Source organism: Bactrocera dorsalis, chromosome 1, assembly GCF_023373825.1.
Source record: "Bactrocera dorsalis isolate Fly_Bdor chromosome 1, ASM2337382v1, whole genome shotgun sequence".
NCBI lineage: Eukaryota > Metazoa > Arthropoda > Insecta > Diptera > Tephritidae > Bactrocera > Bactrocera dorsalis.
In genome coordinates, this window is record NC_064303.1 from 3,131,531 (window position 1) to 3,152,663 (window position 21,133).

General features: G+C 35.6%; 2 protein-coding genes across 3 annotated transcripts in view; one reads left to right on the forward strand and one right to left on the reverse strand.

Annotated features, from left to right (window-relative positions):
* The window catches only part of LOC105232358 (transmembrane protein 65), a 38,521-nt gene extending 22,249 nt beyond the window's left edge, over nucleotides 1-16,272 (forward strand). The window contains exons 3-7 of one of the 2 annotated variants that reach the window (XM_029552846.2): nucleotides 14,823-14,948; nucleotides 15,138-15,179; nucleotides 15,239-15,306; nucleotides 15,445-15,648; nucleotides 15,723-16,272. In XM_029552846.2, coding sequence (XP_029408706.2) covers nucleotides 14,823-14,948; nucleotides 15,138-15,179; nucleotides 15,239-15,306; nucleotides 15,445-15,648; nucleotides 15,723-15,833 — 551 coding nt within the window. In that variant the 3' untranslated portion in view covers nucleotides 15,834-16,272. The remainder of the gene's footprint in view (nucleotides 1-14,822; nucleotides 14,949-15,137; nucleotides 15,180-15,238; nucleotides 15,307-15,444; nucleotides 15,649-15,722) is intronic. The other variant, XM_011214020.4, reaches the window with a different exon arrangement.
* Nucleotides 16,273-17,865: 1,593 nt separating this feature from the next.
* LOC105232359 (uncharacterized) lies at nucleotides 17,866-21,094 on the reverse strand. Its single transcript, XM_011214021.4, has 3 exons — nucleotides 20,059-21,094; nucleotides 18,507-19,993; nucleotides 17,866-18,441 (listed from the first exon to the last, which is right to left on the reverse strand). Exons 1-3 carry the CDS (start codon nucleotides 20,837-20,839, stop codon nucleotides 18,271-18,273), a joined length of 2,439 nt encoding a protein of 812 aa, XP_011212323.2. The 5' UTR covers nucleotides 20,840-21,094; the 3' UTR covers nucleotides 17,866-18,270.
* Nucleotides 21,095-21,133: the final 39 nt, after the last annotated feature.

The following is a 21,133-nucleotide window of genomic DNA, read 5'->3' on the forward strand; positions in this document are numbered from 1 at the left end:
TTTCACACAAAGATACAACTTCCGAGAACATTGTTCCGATCGGAACACTATAGCATATAGCTACCCTGCAAACTGAGCAATCAAAATAAATTTTTTGTCTAAAATTTTTTTATTTATGAAAGGTATAATAATGTTTGTGCAAGAGTAGTTAATACTTTTCCTTTTTATCAATAAAAAAATTCCTATCAGCTGAGTTCTTACACTATTTGACCTCTCATCTTTTAATGTTGAAAGCAATCAAGCCACAATTTCCTTACCGCTACTCATCATTTACAAAATGCCAACACGTCGAGCGTTAAATGACCAGCGGCCGGCACACTTAAATTTTGCTGGTTTATGGTTGAACGCAAGCATTTTCGTCACCACCGCCAACGTGCTACTGAACTTTTAAGAGGTCACATAATACTGCTAATGGCCTCATTTTCATAAGCATGCTACTTTCTTACTCTTCTTAGTCAAATAACACTTTTTCAAATTTTTCACATTTTTTCGTTTTATTTTTCGCTTTTTTCACTTTTTTGTGCAGCTAAATCATTTCCCGACATTAAGTGGCCAGCAAAAAGCTTTATCGTTGTTGGCCGCAAATTTTTCCTCGAGCATAGGGACGCAGAAGAAGGCAGATATGTATTAATGACGCACACTTGTTGCAATTGCAAAGTGCAGCGTCTGCTGCTGGCGTCGCAAGTAGCGTTATTAACATAAATTGGCTATATGCAGCTCAAGCGAAATTACTTTAAAACGATTTGATCTCAAAAAAAAATATTTGGTTTGCAGTGAACTTATTTTCGCTGCCCTTTACTTGCTGCCACAGCGAGTGTGTCATGCATGATTCTTACTGTTATTTTTCTTTCGATTATACCTTCTCCAAAATTCTTATCTAGTCTCAGCACACTTCATGTTGCAGCTATAATGCTCTATATAGTATGGAAGTACCTACGTATGTATAGAGTGACACACATTGCACGACTTATTTCCTCACTCTTTGCATGCGCTCGAGTTATTGTGCTTCATTCTTGCTTCACTTTCCCCAAACATACATTTGACCTTGTAATGTCAATTTGCGAAATCGGTAATTCAATTTCATTTGTATTGCTTTTTGCCTCATGTTTGTAGCTTAAGGGTGTGTGCGCCTGAAAGCATGCTGTTGCTCTCACGCCATTGTGCTGCTGGCACTTCAATCAGCTCCCTTTTCTTTTGTTACGTTGTACTTGAAAGTTGAAATTGCCAACGCCGTTGTCGTTGCTGCCATGCAATGTGGTTATAATACAAGTTGCTTATAAATAAATTATAGTTTATTTTTATAGCAACTACAAATACATAAACCACTTGACTAAAGAAGTTGTAAAGTTTAAGTAATGCGAAAGTTTATGCAAAATAGCTACGAATTTTATGATTTTTGGTTTGAGTCAAGTGGGAATGTTGTAAATTCGCTTTATTTTTATAAATCGTTCAATTTTTATATCGGGCTTAATATTTATAGAGAATTCAACAAGAATTGGGGGACATGAACATTAGCCGTTAATTCATGAAAAAGTATTATATTATGGGAAAATAGCTATAGTTATAAATATTTCTATTGTTTGGTACCGGAATATTTGATATCTAATATCGAAATGATTTTTTCAGACATTGTGCTCCAAGCAACATGTTACTCATACGCCCCCACAACCATTTCATAAATTGACGCTAAATCATGCTCGAAGCAAAATGTTACTCATACGCCACTACAACCATTTAATAATTTGACGTTAATTCATGAAAATAAAGGCGAAATATTACATTTTCATCACAGTTCTGGTAAATTAATTTATTTTACTCTTTTCTTAAAAAAAATTATATTAATAGAAAAAAATTAAAAATACATCGAAACTATATTGTAATACCCTTCACAGGTGCATTACTTATAGCATAAAATGTATAAAAAATATTTTTATTTTAATTTTCAACGGTCAGTTTGTATGGCAGCTATAGGCTATAATGGTCCGATCTGAACAATTCCTTGGAAGAAGGTGCCGTTGCCGTGGAAAATAATCCATATAAAATATCGTGAAAATATCTCTTCAAATGAAAAAGTTTTCCATACAAGCACTCTCTTCCGATCGTTCAATTTGTATGACAGCTATATGCTAAAGTGGTGCGATAACGGCGGTTCCAACAAGTAATCAGCATTTTAGTGAGAAAAGAACGTTGGCAGAATTTCAGATGGATATTTCAAATACTACAGACAGACAGACGGATCGTGTTCGGGGTATGAAAAACTATTAAAAAGATCAGAGGAGGTTAATGAGCTAAAGCTTCCCTGCATACTTATATTGATAACAATAAGTACATATGTACTACTCCGAAACCCTAATAAGAAACTACTTCTACTATCTTTATATTTATCGCTATGATAATATGTCCTCCAGCAACAAATTGCATATAATAAAAAAGAAAATATTTCATAGATTTGTTTAATATTTAAACCAACGCACATTTACATATACATGTATGCAAACAAAACATATGTAGCTATTCTCTCTATAATGTCGTTACCCCGCTCGTTATGCACATCCGCACAAAGTCTTTTCCATAAACTCTCAACTGGCTGCCATTTAAAACTCCCAAAACAGTTCAGAAATTCGTGTATGTATTGCACACGATGCCTGTGGGAAATTCAAAAATGTTGTTCTAACTAAACCTTCCGGCCACACTGCATGCATGCAACTAACCGTGCAGAGGTCGCCAAACGGATTAGTATTTGACTATAACACACACAGGCAGTTTAGGTTATGTGCGAATGCTATTTGCTAACACACTTCTGGCGGCACTCAACTGGGAGCTCAAAGAGCTTAACAACTTAGCAAATGCGTGCGCAAATAGAAAATTTAACTGAAATTTTGTGCAAAATTGTTTTAAATTTCTTGTGGCTTGCAATAGTTGTGAAAACAATATAATTTCTCAATTAAAATTGCATAAATTGAATAACTGGCTGGTGCAACAAATCGGCCGTAAAATTGAGTAGTACTGAGCTACTGATACGAGTATATACTATATAGAGTCTCGAAATCTAATAAGTTTTGTTAATGATTTTTATGTGATTTTTTTTTGATATTGGGATTTTTTTGTTAGATTTTGAATTGAATATAAAAAAAAATTTGCATAACAAAATTAATTGAATTGAATTGAATAAAAAACAATAAAAAAATAAAAATAAAAAAAACTTTGCATCTCGTTCTTTGATGGTTTTGCGGTTATTAACTCGGCTATAATCGCGTAAGCGGTGTCTACGCCAATTAAGAAGAAGATGCAAAAATATTTTTTAATTTCGACGCAATAATTTGCAAAATAATTCGTAAGTTTGAATATTAATTCACAAATGTTTGTACATACATATATGTGCTATGAATTTTTAACCTTTTAAAGTTACTTTACTGCTCTGTAGTTCAAACTTTGTGCTGAGCAAACTTAAACTGTAAACCCAAAAATAAATAATTTTGTGCAATAAATTTCGCTTTTCCGTGCTACAGGTGGTTTGTGGTGCGGAAACAACTAATTTAAAGTTCATATGTATGTACTTCCTTCAAAATTATATATGTATGTAGTATATGCTTGTGTGAGTGTAGCGCTTGAAAACATAAATTATTATTTGTTTGGTGTCATAAAATGTTTCCTTTTGTCAATTGAAACAAATATATCCGTGTTAAAAATCTCAAATGTATTTTAGGAGACGCGATAACAAATCTATTATGTTAATACCTCCATTCCTCTGCGAAATATCTCCACCAAACTCTCCCTCTGCAACATTTCTCACACACCACAGTTGAACCAACTACCATCTGCACAAAGTTGCCTGCCTGCTGAGACAAATATTCAATGCAAATTCGCTAATTTACATGACATACCCGCGGCAATTTCGCCAACCGCCGTTTCCTGCTGTGATTGCCATCTGTGTTGACAAATTGCACTAAGCTCAAAAATCAATAGAGAGCTTTTAGCGCCCACCCGGCAATACCGTGGCCATTATTAAAGTTCGGGCATATGAATTTTGGCAAAATGTACCCCACAGTCGCAAAACCAATTACTCAAAAGCAAAGCGCCACAGATGTGCTTGCCGACGCAAATAATAACAGTATTATACTTGTACTTATAGATATACATTGTGAGTATAATATATCTTGTGGAGCTGCTGAAGACTCTTCAGGTTTACGAGCATTTAATTGGCTGCCATAAAAAACTTGCGCAGAAACTTGCATGTGTTAGTATGTGCGAAAATTTTCTCATGGGAAAAACTTGTAGTGAAAGTTATTAAGCAAGCAGACTCCCTTGCGGTGTAAGAACTTTGTTTGCCGGTGGCAAAAATATATTTTACGTGCTAAAATGGTGAAAATTTTCATTGCAACCACAAAGTAGAATCATGAAAATTCTCTGTGGCCCAACGAAGGTATGGTACATACCTGCATATGAACACCTTGTACTTGCTTGTAAGTTATTTATGAAAAGGTTACGAGGGAGGTGAACGGAAGGTTGCTGTAAGGAAGGAAATTAATCAAAGCAGCTAAATTATTTATATACACCTACTAAGAAAGTTTGTATATGTGTATTCAAAAAGCCTTTGAGAATAAAAATGCAATACGAACTGTATTTGATTCGATGGAGATGTGTCTACGTTCAAGTAAGAGAAAGGAATCCGCTGTGAATCGGTGTTTGTTTTGTTTATACCCTGAACAGGGTATGATTTGTTTGGCACGAAGCTTGTAACTTCCAGAAGAAAACGGTTGAACGGTATAAAATATATATATAAATGATTAACATAATGAACTGAATGGCTTAGCCATATCCACCTGTCTGTATATACGCGAGCCAAACCCTCAGTTTTTGAGATATCACTCTGAAATTTTGCACACATCCTTTTCTCTCCAATAAGCTGCATATTTGTCTAAACCGTCGATATCGGACCACTATAGCACATAGTTGTCATACAAACTGAACAATTGGAAGCAAGTGCTTGTATGGGAAACTTTTTCTTTTGGCGAGATATGTTCACGAAATTTTGCATGGAGTATTGCCTAAAGCAACAGTACAATTTTCGAACAAATTGGTTAGATCGGATCACTATAGCATATAGCTGTCATACAAACTGATCGGTAAAAATCAATTCCTTGTATGGAAAACTTTTTTATTTGGCGGTATAATTTGACTAAATTTTGTATGGGGTATTGTCCAAGGTAATGGTATAATCTCCGATCGAATTGGTGAGATCGGACTATTGTAGCTTATACCTGCCATACAAACTGACCTAACAAAAGCAAAATAAATATTGTATTTGTTCATACCTTTTAATGCAATAAAAAATGCACATGTGAAGGGTATATAGCGGTGATGCAGCCAAAGTTAACTTTTTTCTCCTTTTTTCGAGATTTTCATAAGTTAATTACATTTTTTATACTTAACACTGAGCATTTAAATCTCTTTACTAAACTACAAAAATGTATTAAAAATTTTACTTAGAATGAAAATAGTCTTAAAGAAAATTAAAGTTAATATTTTTAGGCCAAAACTGCATTAAGAAGTTAATCAAAAGAGACTACTAAATATATAATAAAAAAAAAGAAATAGAAAATACATATTTTTAAAACCTTACAACTCCAGCTACTTTTACTCGTACTATCTCTGCTCAAAATTTTTATTACTTTTACCTGTTATATCCCCACAATATCCTTTTTAATACTTATACGCGCGCAATCTAGCACACTCACTCAGTTCGCACTTAACTTCATGCTAAACTCATGTATGACAACAATCTAGCCTAATGAAAACAAATTACAGCAAACTCTCCGAGCAAAGTGAAAATACAATTATCATTGAGATTAGCGCAAACAAAAGCCCACCTCCTCTACCAAGCGCAATTATTGCTTTATTATCACTTTGCTGTTATTTTTCGCCATTGCAGCTTTCTTCGCACCAAAATAAGGTTGTGTGTTTCCCAGCCAAATCAGCAACTTTTATTCGCCTCTTTGTTTGTGTGTGAGCTCAATATTTTTCTCACGCTATTGTTGTTGTTCACACATGAACTTTTCCAAGTGCTAACATACAGCACGTCACTGCAATCAGTCGTAATCCAAATTACCTAATAATTCGCGGAGCACCACGTAAACACAAATGACTAGGAAAAGCTGTGCGAAATAATGTTGCGTATACGCAGTGGTGTGCACGCATTTACGACACCACAAAGTGGCGTCATTACGGGTACGTGCATATGTTGTATGCGCTGGTTTATTGGCATGTAAGTGTGTAAGGGGTAGTAAAGTAAACATGACTGGGAGAAAGTGATTTTTTTTAAGGGAGAGACAACTCAGTTATTCTGAGTTTGAAAGTGAAACTTGGACTAGTAACTAGTAACTAACTACATATTTTTGGGTTTTTTTACAATCTTCAGTTATATTTTCTTAGATATTTCTTGCTTAAGTTACTGCGTATATATTCCCAATTAGATTAGTTCCTAATGTTCCTCACTTTGTATAATTTTACGGTCAACGAGGTTTCTGTTCCTTTGGACCTTATTTAATACTGTTTTTGGTTTTTGTGTCAAAACTACAGTTTTTAATATACATAAATCAAGATAACATTTTTTCAAACTGCCGAAGTTCATTCTTGGGATCAGCCGTAATAACCTAAACTGTCAAACCAATAAACGGCATTTATTATTATTCAGCGTGTCGATTATCATTTCCGCTGTCTACTCACACGCCTTTTGATAGCATGCGGTAATTTAATAGCCGTGGCGTTCGCAAATAACAGCATAGGTGTATACAAAGCTCAGTAAAATGTGATTATTTATTGCCAGGTGATCATTTATTTGCTTTATGATAACAAATATTTAGTAATTTGAATTTAATTATCACCACGCTCTAAATTTCAACTCACACCCATATATGTTTTAATATTTATTTGAGCTTGATTGAGCCAATATGTTTGCTGTTTGTGTTGAAAGCCGTCAGCTGCTATTTATTTAAGCGGATTTAATTGATGTTTTTCTACTTTCTCAATTTTCCTTTAAATAGCCAGATTGCCAACTACTTTTTGTCCAAGTATTTTCACTCTTGCCTTGCAAGTAATTGAAACCCTGTTGAAGCGTGAACTTCTTTACTCTTTAAGATATTTTATTTTCTTTGCGTACCGCTTTGTTCTTACATTCTTCTTTGCTCTCAATCGTTCTCCCAATCATTGAGTCAATGGCTTTGTTTCTTGACGTCTCTTCTATTTCGCTGTAGTTTGAGTAGCAACTGGATTTATATTTCAATGTTTATATGTCAGCGATTTTTATATTTTTCTTGAGAATTCCATTTAAATATACTCGATACAGAGGCTGCAAGTATTCGAAGTACTTTGTCACTCGTTTGGCATTAACTTGCCAATAATAAATATTTGCGCAGGATTATACGTTTGTGAAGTTCAATACTACCAATGGACTTGTGAAACGGAAGATAGACTTAGATAGATTTATCGCCTTTGAAAATCATTAAAATACTCTTAATCTGTTGTGGAAATTTGAGAACAGCATTATTCTTCAATATACAAAATATAACGGGGGTTTCAATAAGAGCGCTACAAAAGTGAAACTACATTCGATGCCATTATGTATGGAACTCGATTCCTTTTGCATGACCATCACGGGCACGCAGAAGTCTAGACTCTGAACCCAACTTTCGACATTCGTACGAAGTTTTCAATCTTCGCTGGCTTGTTGGCATATACCTTAGACTTGACGACCGACTTGAATCTCACGACCGAGGCGGCCAATTGAGGGGGCCATTTCGTGAGATAACACGTTTACCAAACTTGGTTTTCAATAAACTGATTGTGACATTCGCTGTGTGGCTTTTGGCGCCGTCCTATTGAAACCACATATTGTTCAAGTCCATATCATCCAATTCGGGCCAAAAATATTCGGTTATCATTGAACGGTAGCGATTACCATTCACAGTAATGTGCCGGTCTTAACCATCACAGAAGAAGTATGGTCCAATGACGCCGCCGGCCCTTAAACTGCACCAAACCGCAAATTTTTCGGGATGCAATGAGAAATGAGCCTCATCGTTGAAGATGATTTTTAACCATGATCTTGATGATGATTGATTCACGAACATACGACGAATCTGGTGGTCAAGCGGCTTCAGTTCTTGCTTGTCAATTTGATCTTGGTAGGATGTAGGCCAAGATCTTTTCCCAGAATTCCTCACAACGACTTTACAGAGATACCCAACGCTTGAGAACGAAGTGTGAGAGACTGACTTGGGGTTTGCTAAATTGATGCGCTGGCGGGAGCATTATTCTCGATACTACGGGCATTCCTTGTCTCACTGGCACGGGAGCAATTCGTACTGTGCCGGTGGATTCAAATTGTTCCACTAGACGCTCAATTGTTGATCTGACAGGACGATTATGACGACCATAAATTGGACGTAGCGCTCTTAAAGTTGAGGCCACTGACTCCGAATTTCGGTAGTAAATTTTAATAATTTCGACTCGTTGTTGGATCGTATATCTTTCCATGATGAAATGGCAAACCTTACTGAAGAGAAATGTCAAAAGAGCGAAAAAATATGGCGTCGTTTGCTGTCCCTATGGGTCTACTTTTGTAGCGTCCCTATGAAGCAATTTGATTATTATAAATGCATTTTTATTTTCGTTTAAAGTTTAATCATTGAGTCATTGAGTAGCTTGTTCTTTAGACTGGGCGGCATTTTGACCTTAAGAGCCAGTACAGCGGGCGCAAACCTTAACCTGACTTAAGTACCCTTAGTTTTCATGTGGTCTCTACATGTATCCTTTCGTCAATTATAAACTCCAAATATTTTGCGCTTGGCTTTTTGGGCAATTTCGTGCCTGTGGATGTACACCACTTGAATGGGCTTTTCAGTATGTTCCATTTTTTGAGCTATGGTTCTAGAGCAGTGAATTGTGTTTGCGTTTTCCTTGATGCGGAAGAAGAAGTGCTACTCGTCGCCAACAATGCATTGTCTTGCACTTAATTGAGTCATTGAGTAGCCAGAGTTAATTACAGCTCTGCTTTGTAAAGATTGTAAACACAGGCGTAAGAACGCTGTCCTTGAAGTACACCAGCGAGTATGCGTCTCAAATTCGAATCAATATCACGACATCGGTGGTAGAACGTCCGATTATGGTAGGCATTAGCAGAAGGTAGTAAGTTGTGGGCAGAGTTTACCTTAACTTGTATAATAGGCCCTCTGCTAATGACGATAACATCGAAATAGTTAAAAAAGAACATTGCTTATCTCTAGGTCCAACCTTGAATTTGACAAAGTGCTTTTTTAGCTGATTGCCACACTCCTAGTGGTGCTCGGCGGATGATATCTAATGAGAGTACAAGTTCAGGCAATCCAGAAAATAACGATCTGAAGCGATGTCATTCCAATAGCTGAGTAACGAAAACACTTGCTGTCAACCAAATTCGCAATTTTGTAAGCTTTTCCGATTACCACGCATCTGCTCATCCCATGCTAGCCGTTGATGTCTCTAACTAAAGTTTCGGTATTAGCCCAGGAGCCTATTTTTAAGGCAATAATAAAGATTTGTATTAAAGTACTTAAAAATTTATTTTATTTTTATCAGTCTGAGTTATAGTTGATCTGATGGCAAATCATTATGATCGCCAGGTGTGTGACTTGGCTAAATTAACCCTAAATGTAGGCAACATTTTTCGCCATCTTATAACTTACACTTACAAACATAGTCAAGCTGGTGTTAATAATACCGAACACCAGGTGATATTAAATTAGATTTTCAGTAAATTAAATTTGAGCAAGAAAATACAAATATTAAAGAGAACGAGAGATAAATTATTCCCTTATTAAATATTTAAGTTGGCCAAATCTTAAATTCTCTAAATCAGCCGCACACATTTCACTTTAGTTTCATTTGTGTACATTGAACTCATTGACCTTGTTTGAAGTGCCAGTGCACTCAAGCGTGTCTATGCTGCAGGCTTTTTATATTCGCATAGAGAAATAATATGTGCCAACTCGAGAGGCCTGCATGCATTCATAATGTGTCGACTGCTCACAAGCAGTCAATGTACACAGGAAGTAGGCATAATAGGGTAGTCCGTTTTTTCTGTGCATTAGAATATAGAAAGAGACAGCTAAGAGAGACAATCACATGTCAAAAAGCTTTTTCTCAGAAAGAATCAGGCCTCCACTGACTTTTGCTTGAGAACACTAGACTGACAGGTATTTATTCTTGTGTAGTCCTTACACAACTGTCTGTTTATTAACTTCTCCATTTCTAAAGAGCCTCGTAAGCATCTTTATAATATACTTAAAGTCTAAAAAATTTTGCTTTTATACATGCATTTCCTATTCTATTTATCAACTCTCATCTTCACAATCTTTCCATCGGCTGCCTGCCAAGTGCATGCTCTTTTCAACAAATGTGCGAGTAACAACAAACAAAAGCACACATATCAGCTATTTTCCACTGCTTCATAAGCCCCAACTTGTCATGTGTGAACTGCTTATTTTTTTCATTTCATTCCCACATTGCGCTGGCAGTTAATTACATTTGTGCTGACTCAGCATAGCTCTGCCACTTTGCCGCCATTTTCCCAGCGCACGCCATTATGCCACGCCACATTGCAGCATTTCGCTTCTAAAGCCAGCGCACGGCGCTAAAATCGCGTTTAATTGAATGTTTTCATGTGCAATTATGAGGTGGTGGCAACAAATTATGAGTCCTTTTGACTTTGTCCGTTTAGTGCACGCACTTCGAGCCAAAAATGCGCTTTGCTATTTTACAGTTTAGCGCGTTAAGTGCCACCAAAGTCGATGCGGGTCACGAGAAATAACATGACACTGCAGCTGGCGGTTAATCGGCGCTGAAATTACACAAGCACGCAAATGGGAAATGACGTTGTGGCGAAGGAACGCAGGAAAAGCGAGGGATATGTGGGTGTATTAGTAGATTTCATAAAAATGTGCATGTCAGCGATGGTGGTAGTAACGTCATTGTAAGAGGAATCGAACGTGTCAATGCTGTTTTATGAGAAGATCTTCCAGAATCCAGAAATCATCCTTGTAATTTGTTTTGCGTTTAAACTTTTATTTTCGTTCACCGTCCCTCTTTATCACTTTTCCACGATGGTCGAAAGATCGTTGAAGAAGAATATGGTGCTTGAAAATCGTCAAGCAAGTGTTAGAGAGATGGGTAAAGACCTCGACATCTTTCATGAGTCCGGTAAAAGCTGAATTTATTTCAAAAAGAGTACCGTAAACGGGTCTCTTTGAACATGCTTGATCGTGCGAATACCGATCCTACATTCACGGAGAGCTACATGCAAATATGTCAACAATCATCAGAATGGAACCTCTTTTCAGTCGATCGAAGAGATAAAACAAAATTCGCTGAAGGCTATCCCAAAAAGTGTTTATAAAAAGTGTTTCGAGGCATACGCGGATTACTTGGAAAGTGATAATATAAATGTTGATGTATAATTAAATATTTTTCGTTTTATTTCCAATTTCCGGCTACTTTTTGGTCACAATGTAGATCTTAACAGCTTAACAGCCTTATTAGCGTATAAAAAGGGTTTTCCTGAACTCCCAAAATTACAGAGAGCTTTTTCTTATAATATTTTTTAAGAAAAGCCATATATGTACATACCATCTGATCAATATTGACCCGGACTTACAAAAAGACATTTTCATGTATTTTAATACAAATCTTCAAAACAGGCTCCTGAGCTAATACAAGCATGCCAAGGCTTAATTCAATTTTCCTTAGCCTTGTCATAAGCCTCAGCTGGAACGACGTTCAACGATAGGTTGTAGGAAAAAAAATTTTATCCACTCGGTTCACGCGCGATCGAGTCTAGTTCGAGTCACATTTGCTTTTCTGCAGTCTAGAATATGATATACATGAAAACCCAACATACTTGGTCCGAATTAAGCACTTTCTAAGGAATTGAGAATCAATGAAATCCGTTTTTTTTTTCTTTTTCATTTGCTTTCAAAGTCAGCGCTACACTTTTATCTACCTTCTACATCGAAAATGCAATCCTTTTCACATTTAATCTCCGTCCTTTGTTATCATTTCAAATTTCTTCAATTGAGCACTTTCCATAAATTCTTGCTTTAATATTTATGTAATCCTCAAATTAAATTGTCATATTCCATGCTTTGAAGAGATAACTTCCTACAGCCAAATTTTATTATTCCGCCCATGCCCACATCCGTTATCTTTATCACTTCTCATTGTCCTACCGACATTATGTCCATTCTGCACCGTAACCCCTGGCGCCTTTGCCACCACATTATTATTAATTATTTAAGCCGCCAACCCGTCATTAATTATTTCGTGCTGTTCACAACAATTAATTGCCACAACTGTCGCTTTGTTTATTTATAACGAATGCTATACAAAAATAAATATTTATTTATGCAGGCTGGGGTCATGGGCAAGCACACGCCACTTGGCGTTGAAATTAATGCTTAAAAGTGAAATTTTCAGTTGAAGTGGATGCAAAAAATGTATTTTGCTGCTAAGTGCTTAATACTTTTGAGCTCCAAAACTTAGCCTGACAAAATTGGCGCAAAAACCAAGAAGTGACACCATGGCGTATACGCGACATTCCAGTAATTAGCTTTTTTGCAACTGTTGTACATAAAATACAGACATAAATACATACTTATACACATACATACATTTGTATATGATTCATAAAATGCTCGACTACATCATTTCAGCGATTCAAATGCAAATTTCTCTCCAGCCGACAAGCTGTGCAATTTGTTGCTGAGGCAGCAGGCTATGCGCGTATTGTCCGCACTGATTAAGTTGTCTTCATAATAATTTTAGTAGCGCTTGAAAGTGTCGTTTTGCCGCTGTTATGCGCTGGTGCGCATTTTCTTTTACTTTGCAGCTTTAGTACTTGTTTATCCCTCACATTTCTCCTCCTTTTGTTTATTTCGTCTGTTTAGTGGCGTGCTTCAACAAGCAATTCATAAATACCATTACAGTTTTTGACAAGTGAATAAAAACAATTTTGCGAGCATATTTTTAAGTTCAGTGTAAGAAACGTATTACTACGGGATCCCGTAAATATTTTAAAACCCCGAAAATTCGGGATTGAGAACAGCTTATTAAGCATATTTAATTTCACTGCAAGAAACGTAATACTACGGGATCCCGAAAATAATATTTTAGAATCCCGAAAATTCGGGATTGAAAACAAATAAGCATTCTGCATTTTTATGCAAAGAGAGTAATACTTCCGGGATCGAGTGACGAATTTTTTAGAGTCCCGATTAAAAAAATAATTTTAAGCTTTAATATTAACCGTTCTCAACCGTTTAGAATCCCGAAATTTCAGTTTTAGATTAAACTTTATGTATATTAAACGTTTTTAATTAAGTGTTCTGTATAAAGCGAGTGATACTCTCGAGATCCCAAAACAAATAATTTAGAATCCTGAAATTTCGGGTTCACGAAAATAGCTAAACTACTTACATCTGTATGTATGTATGTTTTATTAATCCTACTCAAAAGTATGCTTCAATGTCGATGTAAGAAATGCAGTACTCTCGGTATCCCGAGATTAATTTTACAGAATGCCGAAATTTCAGGACTAAGAAAACAAGAAAAGTAATACCCTCGGGGGAATCCGAATCCCGAATGTTCGAGCTATGCCCGAAGGTTCTATATGTAAATTCTTCTACAGCCACTAGTCGTCCCGCCGATTTCGCTGCGCAGTTTTCAGCGAAGAGGTCCATAGGGGTCAAGTTTAGTACCAGTTCAGATCCGCCGTTGGAGTTGTTCTTAAAGCGCCCGTTATGCAGCTGTACGCTTTCCCTTTGATTCCGGTAGGTGGATTTTTGTACGTCTGTACATCATACTACTGCACCGTAGAGCAGTCTAACAGTAGCTGTGTAGCACCGGGGCCTGAGAGAGGTAGAGTGCCATCAGAGTGTGCTGGCTTTCCTCACTCTTTCTTCCACGTTGTACTTCCACAGCAGTTTGTTTTTCAGACTACCCCAAGGTACTTGGTCCGGTCGTTGAGAGAAAGTTGTGTTTCATTTATAGAAGGGAACCTCTATAGAGGAATTTTGTGCTTTCTTGTGAACACAAGCAGATCCGTTTTCTCCGGACTCAACCCCAGACCCGCTTGTGATGCCCCTTGTAGAGTACCTCTACAGACTTCCTTAGTCATTTTAGCTAGGTTAAAGTATTGAATCGATTTTTTTTATTTTTTGACGTAAAAGCTTAAAAATGTTCTCAATGTTTCAATACCAGATCTCACGGCTTGAGCAATTATATAGATATAATTTTAAAATAACCTTATATCAGGAAAACTTAACTTCATTTAAATGCTCTATATCGACATACCCTGCAATAAACATATTTATTTCATAATTTGTAAGTATTACTTTCTTCTAGCATATAAAAACGCCTACCAACCAAATATTTCCATTAATTTATACATTTTTCTTCTACAAATACAATTTTACGCTTTCTATTATTTCAATTTATTTTAATTAATTTTATTTTTCCTCCCTTTCAACTTTTATGAATGGATACCTTTGTGCACAAACAAACACAATCACAAAATGATCATTATTTTAATAACGACAACATCAACAACACCAACAACAAAATCGATTTGCCTTATCCTGCTGCCGTTGATGACAACTTGGCTGGCAAATACAATAACGGCAACACAAATGAAATAATTTGATTAAACTTCAAAACGAACGGAACAAACACACGCACGCGTTGCTCTCTCACGCACACACACACACCGCATGCCATACTTGAACCATCCCCAGGCAAACTTGCAGCGACACAATGGCGCACACGCTTCGGCCGCCCCTCGCAGGTGCCACGACTAGGCGAAGTTGATCCCACAGGCCGTTATTGCGCCTTTCCCGAGGATTGGCTCAAACAAAGAGCGGGTAAAAATCACAATAAAAAACTAACCATAATACATAAGCCGCGCACTAACACACATTTGAAAATTTTTAACTTTTAGTTAAAATTTAAATATTTTATTAAAATTTTTATTAAAATCAAAATTTTAAATCACAATTTTTATTTTAATTACTAATTCTTCTACTTTAATTGACTGTATTCCACTAATTTAGCGGCCAAGGCTCCACCTCCCACAATGTCGGATTTACGGCGAAGTGAGTATTTTTTTTTTTTTTTGATTTTGAAAATTCACTCATATCTTTATTTTTTATAGTTTGCATAGTGAACGCGGTGCCATTTATCGCTTTTGGCTTTCTGGACAATTTCGTCATGATAGTTGCGGTAATTATGTTGTACTTGATAAAAATCCATATGGATTACTCTTCTACGAACATATTTTTTATCCTAGTCACTCACTCAATATTTTCCCTCAACTACATACATAACTCATCATATTCCATTGTATTCTCTCATACGCAGGGCGACTCAATCGAAAGCATCTTTGGCGCCTTCATGTGCATCTCAACGATGGCAGCCGCTGGTCTCGGCAACACTGTAAGCGATATACTTGGCATCGGTTCGGCGTACTATGTGGAACGTGGTTGCGAAATGATGGGCTTCCGCCTACCCGACTTGACGCCAGTTCAAATGGAAATGAAATCCAGTCGGCACTCAGCCAATTTGGTAAGAGATAGCGATAAAGTGCCACAAAACTCGTCTTCTTCTTCAAAAATTTTACTTTTGATTCTTCTTTTTAGGGTCGCATTGTTGGCATAACAATCGGTTGTCTCTTAGGTATGGTTCCTCTACTCTTTATGAAGAAAAAAGATCCAAGTGAAGTTGCCGCTGCAAAATCCGAAAAGTGTTAAGGCTCCAAATTCTGCGTTTAAATTTTTTTTTAATTTCCGTTTCAAATTTATATTAAGTTTAAATATACATACGTGTGTATATATAGATATGTGCTTTATTTTATTCGCATAAAATTGGTATAAGAAGATTTGTTTTAAATAATTTTAAAGGTTAGAATTGATTTTAGCAATTGGTGTGACTCAGACTCAGAAGCATATATAGTTAATTATGTCAACGAAAAATAGTTCAATAACATTAAAATACTGATTCTGATTTTTTTTATTTTTAATTCTACTTTTTACTTTTAAATTAGTATACATAGTACATGGTTTATGTATTTAGGTGTATGATTTTCTACGTTTATTATGTGCGATTGACTTTTTTGTCTAATATACTTTTTTTAACAATATTGTTTTCAAATTTTAAGCGAAAATATATGTGTTATTTTTAAGAAGAATTCTGTATTTGCATTTTTTATTTTTCTTTGATTAGTAGGTGAGCTCGTATTTTATTAAAAGACATCTGTTTGATTTTTTCACAGCTGTTTTTGTTTTTATTTTGTGTTTTGTTACCATATTCTATTGTCATTGGTTAACCACATTTTTTTTGCCTGCAAATTGTAGCAAAATGAACTTTATTGCTTCTCTCTCTACAAAAAAAATTTTTCACAAAAATCTTTCAAACATCCATCGCCATACTTATACTTCGAATAGCATGGAGTGATACTTCAAGAGGTATATCACTTTTGTTTTAGAATATATCAATCTGGCTGTACTCGTTTATATATGTATCTAAGAATATGAAACTCAGACTAACGACGTGACTCAAAAATCACAAATTCTCCGGCACATTTCAAGTTTCTCATTTATTAACTCATTTGCCAATTAACTATTCAATCAACTAACTATATGCCTTACGCTAATCACACGTGTACCTTCGACTTATGTATCGCTTTTTTAGAAAAAAAATATTAAACACTATTTGAAATTCGTATTATCTACCGAAAGTATTAACTAAATTGTTGTATACAGCCAGAAAAAGGGCTTAAGCCTGGCTAAAAAATATATACTTATAAGTAAAAAAAGAAAATAGTACATACTCTCCTAGAGCAACATATGAAATATAGAAAAATATTTAGAAACCATTAAAAAATTGATTCGAATGTACTAGTTTTAAGTAGTTTTGAAAAATTCTAGTTTATTTTACTAACTTAATAAACTTAGAGCAAAATCTAATTATTTTCTGTCTTCCAAACATATTTTATTAGTTATAGTGCACAGTAATAAATTTTAATTTTATAGGTTAAGGCTAGTTTCAACTTATAGGCTTTTAGAATTGTGCTAAAAATTGCTTTGTTGTAGTTGGAATGCGTTAAAAATTCGGCTGTTGTCTAACAAAACTTCTTCGTAGAAAAATGCTATTCTACTAATTCTCGTTTTCACAATTTTTAAGGTTATAATAGAATTTTAAATAAAATATAAATCAATAAGATTTGAAAACTGCCAACTGTATAGCTTAAAGTGGAAACAATTCTCAAACAAACATGAAAATGTATACCTAAATCCTGCCTTTTTTTTAATCAGTAGGGAACTCAAGTCAGCCCGTCCTAATTATAGTTTCATGCGGTGCGTATTAAGAACAGCCTCAAATGTAAATTTCACACTAAATACTTCAATATATGTGTGTATTTATTTAATAATGCGAAAAAATATACAAATAAAATTTAGAATTGCTCAAATGCAGTATTATCCAAACATGGGAAAGCAAGTACCAAGAAATTAACAGACACCAATTATTGAGGTTAGAAATTTGAAGTAAGCAGTAGCCGAATAAAATTATATAAAAGTAAGTGCGTATGTTACTTTAGTAGAAATATTAAATTGAGCTTTATAAATGGCAAAAAACCATAATAAATTTAATATAATGTTAGTTTATGTGTATACAAGTAGTGGAACAGCAAAAATTCAAAACCCAAAAAATATGATAGAAAACAGGCTTAAATTTAGTAGTGAAAAAAAGTTATTAAAATAGTTCAAAAATAAAATGTGTGCATAAAAAAGAATAAAAAATATTTTATTTCATTTCACTCGTAGAAATTTTTGGCATACTCCTTAACTCTACACAAGTAAAATTTGACAGGCATACACCTCAATTCTACATAAATAAACCAAATTACAAAATCAACACAAATTTTTGATTGTTTTCGCAGTAAATCGTTATATTTACATTAATAATTTAAATGCATACTCTTAAAACAACATTTTATGCTAACATAATTACTGCTGAATAAAAATGTAAAAAATTTACAAAATCGGATAGCTAACATAATAATTAGAATTTTTTAGCAGTAGCCGTCTGCTTAAATATTATTTTTTCATTTACGAAGGTAACTTACTACAAAACATCAGAACACGGGATGGAATGGAATAAGTAACAATTACTTTGCTGCTCTCACTATCAGCTGTATAGTTTGTGAAAATCCTGACGCAATTTAGAATAAATGTTTTTCAACTGCTGCAGCTCCATTGAATGTGCAGCTGCGCCGCTATCATTGCTTGTCATGCTCTCATCATGCGTAGCCGGTTGCAGAAGCGCATTTGTGCATTGCGTTAATTCACATTGCAGTTGCTGAAAGTTGATTAATGTATATACTTATAAATAATTTCAGAGAGATATTTAGAATAAAAGTTTACCATCAGATTTTGTTGTCTTTCGGCTGCACCAACTTCACCACGATTCGCTAGCAATTCTGGTATGCTATTTAACAAATGAAGCTTGAGATAACATAAAGCTACCGCATCCATACTTTCCAAAATTATATATTTCTCCTCGGGCATATGCGTTATTTTGATGGCTGTTGACATAAAGTAACATTCAATGCTTAGCTCTACCACATTAGGTACATTGACGCACTTGGCAATACTGTTGAAAGAACAAGTGGAGGGTAGGTGCAAGGTATGTTTCAATATATGCTCTTCTTGCTTTACTTCATCCACTTTCGCTTTTTTGTCGTTTTTACGCGTTTGATTTAAGAAGTTCGCTATTAACTTTTGTATATCATAGTTGTTGCAAATGGTCACACAACGTTTATAGCTAGTGAAGAGCTCAGCATAAGTGGCACTGTTTATTTCTAAATCAATGGGCAACGACACCGCCACAAAATCGGTCTCCAAGCACACAAGCGTGTACAATTTGAGCTCGAATTCTGCCAACAGCTTCTTTTCAGTACGCTTTAACGGTAGTACAATGCATAATTGCTGCTCTCGTAGTGTATTGGGTATGTGCAACATATAGCTCTCACTGCAATCAACATTTATATACAAGTGCCAAAGGCTGTCACCGCCGTGCAATACATCGTCCTTCCTGATTTGTATATACATAAGTGCCACATAACTGTCATGATGTAGTTGGTAATAATTATTTGCATACATTATAATCACATCTGGCTGGAATGCCGTGGGCAATTGTACACTGTAAACCAGACGCGCTTTCGCGATGTATCGATATAGGTGGCGATTTGAGGAGACGGCAAGCAGTTGTTGCTTTACACATTCTTGCTCGACAGCTGCATGCATTTGTGTCGGTAACTGTGTCAATTCGTCTACCAGTTCCGCGCGTGCGAGTAGGCGCGACAATCGAGCCGGTGTCAACTCGTATAACTTTTGGAAATTCTCATATTCCGTATTTACCGCTTCCGAAAAACTGTTGCTTACATTGGACGCTTTGGGGTTGACTGTTGCTTCAAAAGCAATTTTATAAAATATATTATTGCAACTTAAACAAATCAACTGTCGCTGAGTCTCTACCCAAGTGCATGCTACCATGCCAGGTATGACTTTGTAGGTCTCTTGCACACGACAACTGTCCGTTTCAGCGTTATAGCTGAAATGTAGTTGTGCCACCTGTTCTTCGTCTGTAAAGTAGAAACAGCGTGTACTGGCGGCATAAACATGGTGACTGTATTGTGAACCAGTGTGATGTTGCATGCGTCGCAAGCCACAAATTATCTGTGAGTAATACCAGATATCAATGGTACCACATTGCAGAAAAATAAGACAACGTTGCTCAACACAGTCTATTTGTACAGAATCAACATTGGTAGCGTAAGTACAGAGCAACTGTATGTTATATTCACAATTAGTATTTTGATCATTATCATCTTCGTTATGCTCGGCTGTGGCTAAAAACAAAATAAAACATTATCGATCAAATATTAATCGCTTTCCAATGCGTCATAACAAGTACCTACAATCAATGCAAATACGTTACTGGATACCGTAAATATATGTAGCCATTGTCCGACTTCTAAATCTATTTCCTCCATAAGTACACACTTTAGAAAATGTAAATTATCTTCCGTAACTAGTTGAGATACTAGTGTGTAACGTTCATCCTCCCATGAACAGTTGAAAATATTTCTGTCATCAAATGTAATATCACAACGCTGCAATAATTCTGGTGCATTACGTCCTATGTCCGGCACATCTCGATACATCTCTAATACTAGCGCCTTATCCGTAGCTAGGTAACGTATGCAACTAAATCCCGTTGGTGGCGCCAAAGCCATGCAACGTACTCCACCGCCAGTATCATTGATCCAGTCAACTGCATGCATAGATTTGACTGAACTAAAATAGTAGACATGTCCACTTCGCATAAGTAGCAAGGCATTCAATTCGAGTATGAACATATCGTTTACTATTTCTCCTGAAGGCATTGGCAAACGTACTTTTGTCAAACTAATTTTCTTCGTCCGCTTTGAGCGTTTAAATACGAAATTGAGCAGATATTCTTCATTCCACGTTACGAATACTGTTTTCCCAGCATCAGTGCCGTGATTTGTAAAACCGAGTGGATGGAAGAGGGTGTCATCATCTATAGACCAGAGTAGTTTCTCAAATTCTTTATCTTCCTTTTCATCAGAAACATATTCACTCTGTTCATCTATGTCCATCGCTTCCACAGGATCCAAGGTAGTTACCGACATTGATGTGTTCCCACATGTTGGCACTTTAAAATCACTCATAACTTAAAGAACTTTAGAATATCTCCAGACGTAATTTTAAATCGTACATTTGTTTACTAATTTTCGCGGTAGGCAGAGAAATGTCAAAATTCCTATGTCTGAATTAACAACAATTTTAATTCGACCATATTTTGAAAAAATTTCTTATTGGAATAAGTTAGATCGATTTTCAGGTGTAAGATTACTTATTTATTGAAAAAAACCAATTAAGGCATTATTTTGGTCTTATAAATACATATTATACATACATATTTTAGTAAATTAAAAAAATAAAACAAAACAACTTTTTAAAAT

What these genes read in the sequence shown, in the direction of transcription:
- LOC105232359 (XM_011214021.4), bottom strand. Translation starts at nt 20,839, where the DNA reads ATGAGTGATTTTAAAGTGCCAACATGTGGGAACACATCAATGTCGGTA. An exon ending in CGTATTTGCATTGATTGTAG is followed by an intron (nt 19,994 to 20,058) that starts GTACTTGTTATG and finishes TTTTGTTTTTAG; the next exon opens with CCACAGCCGAGCATAACGAA. An exon ending in AAAGACAACAAAATCTGATG is followed by an intron (nt 18,442 to 18,506) that starts GTAAACTTTTAT and finishes ATCAACTTTCAG; the next exon opens with CAACTGCAATGTGAATTAAC.